This window comes from Uloborus diversus, chromosome 1 (genome assembly GCF_026930045.1).
Source record: "Uloborus diversus isolate 005 chromosome 1, Udiv.v.3.1, whole genome shotgun sequence".
In the NCBI taxonomy this organism is placed as follows: Eukaryota; Metazoa; Arthropoda; class Arachnida; order Araneae; family Uloboridae; genus Uloborus; species Uloborus diversus.
The window spans coordinates 77,294,004-77,308,277 of record NC_072731.1 but is presented as its reverse complement, the minus strand read 5'-3'; the positions used below and the strand labels follow the sequence as shown (position 1 = coordinate 77,308,277).

Here is a 14,274-nt window from a genome sequence, read left to right as displayed (position 1 = left end):
AAATTCTCTCAAAAATCAACGAATTGTGCTTAGAAGTTTTAAAAAAGTATTTCACCAATGCAATTTTCTGAACATGTGTTCAGTATGCAACATCGCGAAAAATTGCTTCCGTGTTTGGGATTTCAATCCTTTTGCATCTTGTAAATATTTTGATGTTTTTTACAACCGAAAGGTATTTTGACATATGATACCTTAGATTAGTTTATTTTTTGTTTAATTTCATTAATTAACAAAGAAATTAATTTGGAAACCATGACAACATTGAACTTACTCGGGTTTCGCGGAAAATTGCTCTTGTGTTTGAAATTTCAATCTTTTTGCATCCTGCAAATATTTAAATATTTTGGCTAATCAAATGTTAGTTTCGCATATGCTACCTGAGATTAGTATATTTTTTGTTTAATTTTAATAAAAAACAAATAAATTTATTTCATGGGAAACATGCCACGTCGAACGAACTCAGACTTTGCGAAAAATTGCTTCTCATGTTTGAAATTTCAATCTTTTTGCATCTTGCAAATATTTAAATATATTCACTAATCGGATGTTATTTTCATATTTGCTACCGTAGATTATCATATTTTATGTTTAATTTCAGTAAAATATAAGTTTATTTTATGGGAAACATGACAACATTAAACTTAATTCGCGAAAATTTGCTTCCCTTGTTTGAGATTTCAATCCTTTTGCATTTTGTAAATATTTTTATATTTTTGGCAATTAGTAGTTATTTTGACACTGCTACATCAGATTAGCTTATTTTATTTTTTATTTTAATAACTAAAGAGTTAAAGAATTTATTACCTTGGTCTTGTTTAATTATTTGCTTATTTATTTTTGCAATTTTGAATGATTATCTTTACCTAATTTTTGGTCATAGCAGATTTTTTTTAAAAAAAATTTAAATTTCAGCAGTTGAGCACCTAACAAATTAACTTAAAGTTTGTATTTTAAATATAAAGTTGATTTATATAATTTTTATAAGTACATCATTTTTTTATGTCTGCTAAAATAAATAAAGTGTATAACAGGGGTGGTTGTGTTATGATTATTCACTTGAAATCCAGTAGTGTTCGTTTTTATGCTTTTACCTTCCTATATCTCCAATTTTCCCCTTTTCCTCAAATGTTCAAAATTACTACTTTATTAAATTTGTGGGTACTTGGAGCTTACTGAAAGAGGCTTTAATCAGCAAAGGGGTAGATAGCTTAAGGAAGGTCATTCATCTTCATTTGGATCTAATAAATTGACCAGTACCAGCCTAGCTAGGCCCAGTGCCTGTTGCTGGTTATCAACAGGCACTGGGCATGGTATTTCTATGCAGAATATTTTGACTTAATAAACTATTTTATGAATTGTATGCATAGCAAAAGTTATTGTTGTACATATGTATATTCAAGTAATAGGGGTCTTAGTTTTAAAAATTATTCCCCCCCCCCCTCGCCCCATTTTGCTCTTTGAAACTTTCAGGTAATTTTTTATGAACTCACAAATCACAATTACACCTGAATATTATTGCCTTTCTAAATTTAAAGTCTAATTTCAACAATAACCCATTTTTTCCCAAAATAAAACTACTTTTGTCATAATATATGTCAACTTCTTGTGAATCTTTTCAATTTCGAAATATGGCTCTATAAATCTGAACTTGCACATTTATTGTCTATTGCAAGTTAATCAATGAAGGCTGAATAGGCTCAAGTTTGCATTCAGAGTATTTATCACTGCTTAAGCTGCCTTTGTATATTTTGAGGTGTAGAGACTGGACTGTGGACTTTCATAAACTTTTCTTATTTCCTAATTTTTAAATTTACTCGAGGACAGTTGAAATGCCTTAGTGGCTGAACAGCTAATAAATACATATGAATAATTGATTTGCATACTTATAAATGATTTGCAAACCTAATATTCTTAGAACTTAATAGTGCAAACTGAAATAACTTTCTGGGTAGTGTTTTTGTCCTAACCGCCCTTATATTGTAATAAACCACTGTATAGATATTGGAAATAAATGTTGAAACCGGAGGGGGGGGGGGGGGGAGTGACTTCAAAAACTCCTCTCTGGCAATGCCATTGAACTTGGATATTTTAGTTTCTTCCCATAAAAGTTAAAAGCAAATATGAAAGGGTTTTTTTTAAGTATTAATTTGCTGATTCTAGAAAATATACAAACCTCTGACTGCTGCAATCTTTGAAAAACCTCAAAATCAAACCTCTTGGTATCTGCTTCTCTTTATGACCAAACTTTTCAGACATTTTCAGAAAAACTTTCAACGCAGTAGATCTTTCATCAAAGCGTCTCTCCTTGTAGAAAAAGCAATTTTGTTTTCCTATACTTTTTTGCATTATTGCCTTATTTCTATGTGTTTGTAGTAAATGAAATCTGCATACAATATTTTTAGTACAAATTTATGATATTGCCTTGAAAACAAAATTTTTTACCTTGAAAAGTACTTGAAAAGTGCTTGAATTTTTTTCTGCCTAAAGGGTATGAACCCTGAGTTATTTTGACATACGCCATCATAGAATAACTCATTTTATGTTTAATTTTAATAGATAATTAACTTTCTTATTTTTGGAACCTTGGCAACATTGCACTTACTTGGACTTTGCGGATTTGTCATACATTAAATACACCGCCAGCTCAGTCAATTCCAGCAGAGGACTGCAGTTTCGTGCTTATTAGCACTCATCAGCCCGGCATAGGTTTGACTGAACTGGAGGTGGGAAACCACTTAAGGAAGCCAAGAGTACCAAGCGAACTAGTAGTTAATACAGAGTTAGCCCTGACCAGACGAGTAACCAAAGCAATGATTCAGTTCAACTGGAAACACTTACTGAATTGTTTGTCATGTTTGAGATTTCAATCTTTTTGCATTTTGTTAATATTTTAATATTTTGGACAGTCGAATGTTATTTTCCCATTTGCTATCTTAGACTAGTATATTTTATGTTTAATATTAGTTAATAATAAATAAATACATTTTTGGAAAACATGCCAACTGTAATCGTACTTCGCGAAAATTTGATTCTAGTGTTCGAGATTTTAATCCTTTTGCGTCTTGGAATTATTTTAATATTTTTGAGAACTGGAAGCTGTTTTGATATGTGCTACCTCAGATTATATTCTTTAATTTTGTTTAAAAAAAAAACTAAATTACTATTATATTTTTTTGTATCCTTATTTGTTATGAGTATTTTCAATTTGAATATATAACTATGAATCTGAACTTGCATATTATTTAGTAAATCAGGCTCAAATTTGCTTTCAGTGTATTTTTCACTTAGCAGCATTTGCATATATTTGGATGTGGGCACTTCAATAAAATATTTTATTTCATAGTAATTTCTATGTATACATGAACACAGTTACAATCTTGGTATAATATATATATATATGAAGAAATGATTTAGAAGATACTTATCATACTAATAATTGATTTGCAAACCTCTAGTAATTTTGAGCTTAGGCAGTAGCATAGTTAGAAATTACCTCCTGGGTTTGATGTTTGGTCATAAACTCTCATTAGGGTAGGAAATATGTGTTAAGTACAAGGGCTCAAGGGGGGAGGGGATACTCTCTCATGGCCTCTAAACTATCTTCTTGCCTTGCAGTACCTAATGTCAAAATGAATTCTGTTTAAACTGGTTACGCGAAAAGTTTTGTAAATGACTATGTACTAAGATGTTTACTTTAAAAACTATCTAAAAGGTCTTAATTAGGTACACACTGATTCATAGGTCACTTAACTGGTTATTTATAATCTGCCAGTTTTCAGTTAATTAGTGGAAAATTTACTTTTTAGTGAAAATTACTCTGTAAGATCATTAGTTGCTTGCTTGTCACTCTGTCCCATCCAAATGTTTGTAAATAATATAATTCAATGGATAAAACGTTAAGTTGTACAGAAGGTTATTTTATCAGTGAAAATCATTATTAGGGTTAATTAACGAATTATCTTTATGGATTTAGTAGCAGGCAGCTACTTTGTCTTTTGGTGCTTCCCTGGGTTTAACTATAAATGGTCCTCCCAAGCAGGCCCGGATTACCCAATAGGCCAACCTAGGCCCTGGCCTAGGGGCGCAAGCCAAAAAGGGCGCATGTCGCAGAGGGAAAAAAAAAAATCAGCTTTCGGGGGGGGGGGGGGGATGCGTTACTACATGGAGTAGAATAAACCGAAATCACACGCGTTCTTGGGCAAAATGGAAAAAAAAAGAAAAAAAACGAAGTCACACAATTTTGAAAGCACCAAAAGAAAGAAAAAAAAAACAAGAAAAAAAAAATCCCTGAGTCCCACAGGTTTGAGGGTAAAAAAAAAAGAAAAAAAAAACCGAATGCCCCACCCGCCGGCGCGGCTGGCTAGTTCACCCCTTGGCTTTGACAAAGTAAAAAACTTTTTGAGGTATGTCACACAGAAAAATTAGTAAAAATCATGACCTAGAAAATGTTCAGTTTTAAAACCCTCTTGTTACTGAAACTATTTTTCTCTTGATTCTTTAAATTGCGACAGTAAGTATGTGTTTTCGCAATTAATAGTTTATTAATTCATATTTAATTATGACTGCCAATCATCAGAGGCACCAGAAGTTATTATTTTCGGGGGTGGAGGGGGGGGGTGGGGAGGAAATGTCATATTACCGAATGAAACTTCAAATCTTACCGAATGACAAAGTACGAGTATGCACATCACGTACCAACATCTAGCGAAAAGAGAAATCAGAAAACAGAGATCCAAACAAAAATATCATTATGTTGTCTCCAAATTTTCCGAACAGTCGGATATTTTTTGCCAAATAAGAAAAGTTTGGATGTAACGGTGACCTCCCGTGACCCCCTATCGGGGCGCCTCTGGCAATCATATCACCTATTTTGCACAACATTTTCACCCTTAACTGCTTTAATTCTCTTTACGTACATGCATTGCATGCAAGTTCCTAATAAATATTTTACTATACACAATTTTACATATTTTTGTTTATAATTATATCGGTTATCGAGGTTTGCTTCCAATATATTATTTTTCTGAATATCTTTAATTAAAATATCATCACGAAAATCATAAAAAAGTAGATGAAAATGCATGGGATCCCCCGAAATATGTTTTAAACAGAAGAAAAATTAAAATAGAGAAAAAGACACCAGCAGTTCTAAATCTTAAGGTAAAAATGAATGAAACACATAAGTGTATCAAGAAATTCAAGAGCCCTGTTGTTTAAATTTAAATAAAACGGAAAAAATTAGATAAAGATCACCTAAAGATCACCTCAGTCCAAAGCGGGAAATTTTTTTTCTGCGGCCAAAAACGTTTGTTTTTTAAACAGACAAGAATTTGAGGGAGGAATTTGAAAACTACATTATGGAAAAACTGAAGCAGTTAAATATTTTTGGAAAAGAAAAAGTGGGAGCAGGATGTATTACAACATACTTTTTAAAAATAAGAAAAAGATTGCGAAAAAAAGCAAAATAAAGGGAGTGAGGTGTTTTTTGAGCAAGACCCCATCTTTTTACTTCACCAAAGGTAGCTTAAAATTACCTTTTTATAACTTTAATTTTATAAAAACTTCAGAGGAAATTCCATGTGAACCCGCTTTTACTATTATTTTCAAAAATTATCTAAACTTGATTTTCTTTTTTAGAGCATTCTTGCCGATCCCCGCCTCTTCCTAACACTTTGAAGATCATCTAAAATAGCAAAAAATTTCCGCTGGAAAGTCCCCAAACCCATCCCGTCACCCAGCACTATCAGATGCATTGAAGATAGTACAAATACACATTTACACTTCTTATTTCGAATTTTTTTTAGGGGAAAGATGTCTAGCGCCCCACTTTCACGCCACATAACAGAGCGTCTAAAATTTCGTTTCTAGAAACTTGTTTGAAAACCCTCCTGGGGCGTGATCCTGACTTCAGCCCTCCTCTCATCTTTTTGAAAATCTTCCAAAATTCGTTGTTAAGAATAATTGTGACGTGGGGGGGGGGGGGGAGGGAGAGGAGTGAGTCCCCGAACTCATCCCTTTCTGTAACATTAAGAATAAGATATAATTACGTATATTACGTATTGCAGTTTCGAAAACTGAAATCGGGGCAAGTTCCGAATGCCATTACTTCCTGTTAAATGAACTTAGATGGCCTAAAATTGCATTTCCAACGCGTCAATTTCTGAAAATTTCCCGGCCCACCACCCTCACCCATCCATTTGAACATCATCGAACGAAAACAAAGAAGGAAAACCATCCCTCATTTCGTCGACACACGGGAACGCGAAATCTTCACTTGCTAAGCCTCTGAGAATGGCTGGGGGGAGGAGGGGTTTGGGGCTATGATTTCAGTAGAGTTCGGATATGTGAGGTGCGGGGCGTAATCTGTTAGTTTGGCCTAGGGGCGCAAATAGATGTTAATCCGGCATTGCTCCCAAGGTCCTCTTTTTAATCTTAACTGGCCCTCTTTAATCCCCTTTTTGATTTGAAGGTCCTCTTTTACCCCTTTCTATGGCTAAAATGTGTTGGGAGTCCTGAAATTGTAACCCCTACCTGGTGGCATATCATTTTAAAGCCCCATTCAACAGCTTTAAAATGAGACCACTCCTAGGTACATATCATCACTGATTGCCAGCCTGTATTCATCGAAAGGTGCCAAAAAATATGAACTTTGGGTAGGTGCAATCCTTTGATGTAGCTTTTGAAATTCGATTGCATCGGCTTCTGTAACACACTCTTATTTTTATCTGCTATGCCATTATACTGCTTGATTATACTAGGTGCTATTTTATTATGACAGACATGTAAATATAGGAAATTAAAGATGCTTATATTCTCAAATCATGACATAGTGTTTAAAACTTTTTTATCAATTTAAAAATAATCATTGTTATGTTAGTGCTTAAAATGAGCATCAAACTCAAAAAGTTTTAGATTAGGTTTAGTTTTTTTAATGATTTTTATAGAATATACCCAGCTGTTACACAAAATTTCAAATTGCTCCTCAAATTGTTTCCCCAAGTTTAGATACACTGATGATGTCATTTTGTAATTATGGTGTCCAATGATTCAGCTTGTATTAAGTGTTTAATTATATGGAAGTTTTTTACCATTAGATATCGCCCTTTGAGGCAGAATTTTATTTTACTTTCTGCGACAAATTTTCTGGACTTAATTTCTTTCTGCAAGGATGCTCCGTGAAGTGAAAAATGAACTAATGGACAAACTTAAGTGCGGTTCATTTCAAAAGTGAAAAATTAATTTATTTATTTATTAAGAAATTTTGCACAACTTCTTGTTTAGATAAATTCCTTTATATGAAAACGAAAAGCATTAAAACTCAGTATTAGGGCTTCCAACAGATTTTCAGTTTTCGCTATGGGAAAAAAGCAGGAACTTTGAACTAAATTTATATGGTAAAAAATATTAACACCATGGTAACAGCAATTGGTAAGTAGAGAAAAAAATCAAATCTATCCAAAAGCAATGTAAATTGTTATGCTAATTTATGTAATGCTAGTGTAAATTCTTATGTTATAGCAGGGGTGATTGTTTCAACAGAGATGCCACTCTCATATTTAAGTTTTTAGTCTTCATCTCTTAGCACATACTTATCTGTAGTTCTCAATACCAGAAAAATACAGATGCAACATCTATTCAATACTCAAAGAAATAAGATCCGAAGAAAAAATAATTTTTAATTAAAATATTCATTACAGTTTGCTGCCCCCCCCCCAAAAAAAAAACTAAAACATGCATATGATTCGAAAAAATAAGAATCACCCCTCCTCCTGCCATAAAAAAAACTAAATTAAAAATATGCATTTTACACAACTAAAACGAAGAATCCCCCTCCCCCCAAAAGAAAAATGAATTTAATTAAAATATGCATTACAGTTTGGGAAAAAAAAAAAAACTAAAACACGCATGTGATTTGGAGGAAAAAATGAATAAATAAAGGGCACCCTCCTATAAAAAAAATTAATCTATGCAATACACAAGATTATAAACAAAGTATCCCCATCTCCCCAAAAGGAAAATAAATTTAATTAAAAAACACATTTTAGTCAGAACAAATTGAAAATTCAACCACTCCCAGAAGAAAATAGGATTTTATTAAAATACTAAAGCAAAAACGAAATCCCACTCTGGGATTGCTCCCCCCCCACCCCCCACAAGGGCAAGGGCGAACCCCCTTCAATATCGAGATCCCCAATGAAAAAAAATACCCCTCAAAACAACTCCCCCCTCCTTACAAATTTTAATGTCTCAGTCTGCGCCACTGCTCTCTCCCTCATGTGAAAAAAAAGAAGCCCCAAGACCCGCCGTTATGGGCGGTTTTTAGAACTATAATATCAAAACGCTTAAATATTACAATTTGAACTAGGTCCATGTTGTTAAAAAAGTCAAAAGCTTAAAATTCAAATTAAACACAGATTCCAAAACTGGGATAGTTAAAAACTACAACATTAATACATATAAATTTTCCCTTAAGCATGTGTGTGGGGGGGGGGGGGGGGTAGTTACTCAAAATATCTTCCGTTGAACACATCACCAAAGTTGCACCCATGGGAAGGAGGTTTAGGATAAATTTCTAGGCATCAAAACGAACACATCTAAGTGTCCAATTTATCATTTTAAATGCTGTTAAATATACACTTGTCATAACATAAAAAAAAAGGTCAATATTAAATAGAAATGCTAAGTACAAGGTTACATTTAAAAAAATCTGAAAAATTATACAGAGGAAGATATTTTTTTTTTACAAGTACAAAGTTGAGATTTTAAAAATTACTACTTTAGCCACAGATTTCAATCAAGATACGTCGGAAAAAGAAAAGTTTTGATGCAATTTCAAAATTCAGGTGTCAAATTTTGCCTTATGTTTAGAAATCTAGCCGCGAAATCCAAATCAAAATATTAGGTTGCAAAACATGAGTAATGACCACTCATTTTTAACACTAATTTTGTAGCAATCAGTATGTTGTGGCCATCAACTGGTGCAAAATAATAGAAGCATTTCAATTTTGACACTTTTTAAACATATAACTATGTTGTGCTATTCTTCCATGAGTATAACCTGTAAGCATTGTAGATTTGTGTTCGTTTTCAGGTAACTGTTCAGCAGTTGACATCTATTCAGGCACAAAGGTAAATATTTCGACAAATTTTCTTAATCTTCTGCTACGTTAGTGTAACAGAGTTCACAATTTTGTCTTTTTGCTAGTATTCTTAGATATTAATGTTGATCAATCATGAAGTGCCAAACCTGATAACCTTTTTGGTGGCAAGTACGAGTATATTCAAAATTATTTATCTAATCCCATAGCCCCTAAGTTGTTGCATTCTTTATTTATTATTATTACGATTAGAGATGTACCGAGTAGCACTTTGGCCGAGTAGCCGAGTACTCGGCCGAGTTACGAAGTACCAATTATGTTTTAAGAAGAACCACAGACACACATGTAATGAATTTTGAACTTATTGGAATAGCAGTATAGACCTCCTTGTCCATATAATAGTATTTAATACTAAATTCCTGCTGAAATTCAATCACGCATTATATGAAGCAATTTTGTTTGTGTCAAAAAATTTAAAAAAAAAAAATTATTTTTAAAATTAAAAATAAATAAAAGGTATGATTAATCAAGTTGGAATTAAAACAAATTACAGTAAAACCTCTAATGCGGACACTAGCAGGACAATTTTTTTTTGTCCGCAATAGAGAGGTGTTTCGCAGGATAGGGATTTAATAATGTTGTTTGCATTGGAACTGTGGAGTTAAAAATTGTCCGCATAAGAGGGGTGTCCGTTAGGAGGGGTTTCACTGTATACCAATCAATTACAGTTTTAGTCCGCCAAACATAAATAATTTTAATAGAACAAAGGTGCAAAAACACTGCAGACACGTATTTCTGCCCCCCCCCCCCCCCGTTACAAGGAACGTCTTTTTCAGTGCATAACATGTGCGCTAAAGAATGTAAAGACATTCGACCAAAAAAAAATCTGATTTTTGTCGGATGCTTTCAATCCACGAGCTCCCATTTTGTGCATTGAAAAAGGAATTCCTTGTAACACCAAAACACGTGTCTGCAGTGTTCCTGCACTGTGCTCTTAACATTGTTTTTATTTCCTTTTATTTTTTAAGCAAAGGTATTTTTATATTTTTTATAACTATTTTTTTTTTTTGTAGCAAAAATCCATTTATAATGTAAAAATTCCACATTTTCTATACTTACCTTTTTTTGCAGAATTTTTAATAAATAAGTTTTATTAACTTTGGAGACATTAAAATAAAGATTTATACTATTGAACATTACAAACTTCATTATTCTCAAAATTTAAATTTGATTTATAAATTTTAATTGTAAATGATTTCAGAATATAATGCTTGCTATTTTTTTAATAAATTTTAGTATTAGCCTTGGACAATATTCAATTTTTTGCAACCACTTGGTATTGGCCAAGTATCTGATCAGTATTTGGCCTAAGTACCGAGTACTCGGCAAATTGGCCGAGTAGGGCGGAGTAACGAGTAGCTACCGAGTACTCGGTAACTTCTCTAATTACAATGCAAGCTTAAGAGATTTTGAAGGCTCAGGTTGCTGTTCTTAATTTTGTAAAATTTATTTTAGGAATAATAATAAACTATAATACTTTTTGAACTGCAATATATAATTAAATCACTTTTTCTCTTAGAAAATGTTAGGTTTTATTGTATCCATAAAATATTTATTTTTATCATTACAAGTGCCTTAAAGAATTCAATCTTTTATAACTATTATAAAATTTCTACGATTGTAATACTTTAAGATTTCCAATGCTTTGATTAGCAGTTCTCATCCCTTATATCAAAAAAAAAAAAAACAAAAAATTATGAAGTCTACAATAGTCCATTGATACAGTTAGGAAATTTAGAATTTTATTGCTAAAAGAGTTACTCCAAATAGATTAGTGTTAGAGTGTTGTCTTTGAATTCTGATCAAAAATAAATCATATCAACTGAATACTTTTTGAGACTTAAATGCTTTTTAGCATTTTCTTTCTTTTTTTTTAAGCAGTTATTTGAAAATTTTTTATATTGTAGCTTGCATTTCCAGTTTTTCATTTTATTGAATGCTTTCACATTTTAAAAAATCTCAACTTTTACAGATCAGTTGGTGGTATTGCAAATGCAATCACTGTTGAAGAGTGGAAAGTTCCAGATAAAATGGTTGGATTAAGTAAGTGGATTTGTACATGTGTTATATTTCCCCAATTCTTTTCAATTTCTTTACTTATTTTTATTAAGATTTACTTGAACAGGTACTGTGTTTTTTCCTTAGTTGAAACCTCTTACGAATTTGCGCAGGCATAGAGTCTGCTTGGATTTTACTAAAATAGGGGTGGAAAGCCAGAAGTAAAAGAATGCAAATTGTAAATTCAAAATGACTTGTTCAGCAGTTCTTTTAAAGTAGCGTGGAAAAATAGAGATAGCAAGTGCGAGTGGCTATCTCACTTGTGAGTAATGCAACATTTACACTGCGTCCGCACATCCGTCACCAAAGTTTACTTTTTACCCTAAAACCAGTTTTCGGCTGTACTGGTTTTAGGGTAAAAAGTATAAGTTGCTGTGACAGCAAGCCGTATTGTACGGGACCCGTCGACGGGACGAGAAGCCAGATATCTGACGGCTCTGACGTCCATAGAGCTGGGCGTCGCATTTCATTGGTCTCCATGAGATCAGTGCGCTCTCTCTATTGGGTGAGAGACTGACATGTGCCATTTTCGCGTCCACAGAGTATGAATGCTTCTCCCTTTTCTGTAAACGTTACTCTGTCCACTTTACCTGGCGAATGTGATGTGCGGACGCTGTTTGAATTACGCTTGAGAGATAGACCAAAGTGTGAGTGGCCCATCCTCAACTTACCCTCCCTTCCCATATGGATTCTGTTTCCATTGTGTGGGGTCCCTGGAAACGAAGTGGCTGACTTCTTGGCAAAAAAAGTGCACAGCTCATCCAGAAGCCAGGGTTCTAAATAAGCGGTCATTAGTCTTATTTTGCAAATGGAAATTAAAATTTGATGACCACGATTTGACATCCAGTCATTATTTTTAATACCAAAATGTACATCAAAATAATTAGACATATTTTTACTCCCCGTCCTCATTTATTTCTAACTTCATATATAGACGTTCTCAAGCTACATAAATTACTTTTAAGCTAGGCCTAAGCAGAGCATTTTAGCAACTCAAAGCAGAAAAATCTAGGTGCCAATGCGCCTAACTTTAACTTAACCCTGCCAGAAGCATTTTGAAAGCTCTATCCTTTAATTCAGCTGAACTATTAATCGAAAAAAGATCTTGTTCCTTTGGTGTAAAACAACCAATGTTTGATTTGCCACTGATAGCTTGAAATTCTGTGATTGCACACCATCAATTGCAATTCTCATCAAATTGTTAGGTCTTAATGATGGAGAAAATGCAATGGACAGGTTTTTTATCTGATTCATATCACTGAATCCCCTCTCACATGCAGAGTTGCTGGACAATCCCTGTTGCGGTAAACGAAAACATTCACTTTGCACTCAAATTAAAGCAGATCACTTCCTGACTTTGTCAACGATTCCTAATGATTTCATGTTTGTCCAAATATGATTTTTGTGGTACCGCTTGAAATAAATTTTGAGATCCGGTAAGGATGCCGATGTGCTAATTTTTCAATAAAATATTAAACAAGTTTTCGGAAGAAATTTTTGATCAAAAAATTGTATGCCATTTCAGGCAAGTAAAGATAAGATTTATGCCCAATCAGAATTTTTACATGCCCTGGGCATATCGAGCAATATAATTTCGAGCCCTGCTACAGAGTTAAGCTAAGTGACCTGCATATTTCTACTGACAAGTCTTGAACATCCTTGGTAGAGGGGACACCGAGCTTCTTTGACTTTCCTACTGCGGCTGTGGCACTTTTTTATCTTTGTGCTGGACATGACTATTTGCCTGCTTATTTACATTGGTTCAAAGTTCGGGGCCCCCAACCCTTATGTTGGTTAACCCATATTTTTGTTGTCTCATATCTTGGCTCATGTTCTACACTTTCGTTTTTATCTTGTAAGGATGAATGTTATTGGAAGACAGGAGAATTAATGGCCTCTTAGCCATTCTTCTTGACTTTTGCAAATTTTCCCCCCTCAAATCTTCATCTTACACGATATCTGCTAAAAATGTACGTTTTGGAATCATGCCAAGGACGTCAAACACGTCCTGCGCCAAAAGTTCCATGCCTTGTTTGAGATTTCAATCTTTTTGCATCCTGCAAGTATTTCAATCATTTAATGTTGGGTGGTTTTTTTTACTATATGCTATCTTATATCTGCTTATTTTATTCATCATTTCAATAATATTTTTATTTCTTTAATTTATTTTAGAAAAAATGCAAAAATCAATCAAAAAATGTGGCTTAGCATCCAGTCTTGCATTTTATTGAAACTTGGCATGGTTACTTTTTTGTGTATTTAAGAAAGTAAAAAATATTTATGATGAATCAAATTGTTTAAATTTTACAACTTGTTAAAAGTTTTGAAATTTCATGATTAAATGAGGCAGTTGTTCTTTTGATTCTGAAATCGTATTAGGAAGTTTTTAAAAACACATTTTGGGTTCCAATGCAAGGTAAAAGATAACTAATTGTTTATATACATATATATTTATTTATTTTCAATTCTTACTATGAGAAGTATGTTCTACTGCATAAAGAAATTTACAAACAGACCTAATTTTAAAATTGATGTTCTCAATCGTTCAACACTATTAACTCAAAAGATTTTAATGAAAAAATATTTTTCTCTAAGAAATATGAAAAGTTGACACTATTATGTGATGCAGCAAAGATTGACCTCTGGCTCCCCCAATCCTTTGTTCAAAGATTCAGGGGGTAGAAATTGTTGCCTCTTTTTCAAAATTTAGATTTATTTAGGAATAAACATTCTTTCAAGAAATGGTACAATGCAGCAAATTGTACAAAATTGTTACTAATACTTAATTAAATACGTATTACCTTTAATACTGGTAAATTAACCATTTTTTGTTGAATTTTTGAATATCATGGTTCTATTTTGATGCGGTTTTGGATATCATCCCTTTCATAAAAATTTTTTAGACATGAATTTAATTAAAATATGCATTACAGTTTGAAAAAAAGAAGAAAAAAAACCTAAAACATGCATGTGATGTGGAGGAAAAATGAATATAGGTTACCCTCCCATAGAAAAAAAAACTCAATGTATGCAATACACAGTATCACAAAGTATCCCC

General features: G+C 33.0%; 1 protein-coding gene across 4 annotated transcripts in view; it reads left to right on the top strand.

Annotated features, from left to right (window-relative positions):
- The window catches only part of LOC129230504 (far upstream element-binding protein 1-like), a 159,559-nt gene that overhangs the window by 28,297 nt on the left and 116,988 nt on the right, over positions 1 to 14,274 (top strand). For all 4 annotated transcript variants that reach the window (XM_054864909.1, XM_054864930.1, XM_054864922.1 and 1 more), the window contains exons 4-5: positions 9,096 to 9,129; positions 11,131 to 11,201. In XM_054864909.1, coding sequence (XP_054720884.1) covers positions 9,096 to 9,129; positions 11,131 to 11,201 — 105 coding nt within the window. The remainder of the gene's footprint in view (positions 1 to 9,095; positions 9,130 to 11,130; positions 11,202 to 14,274) is intronic.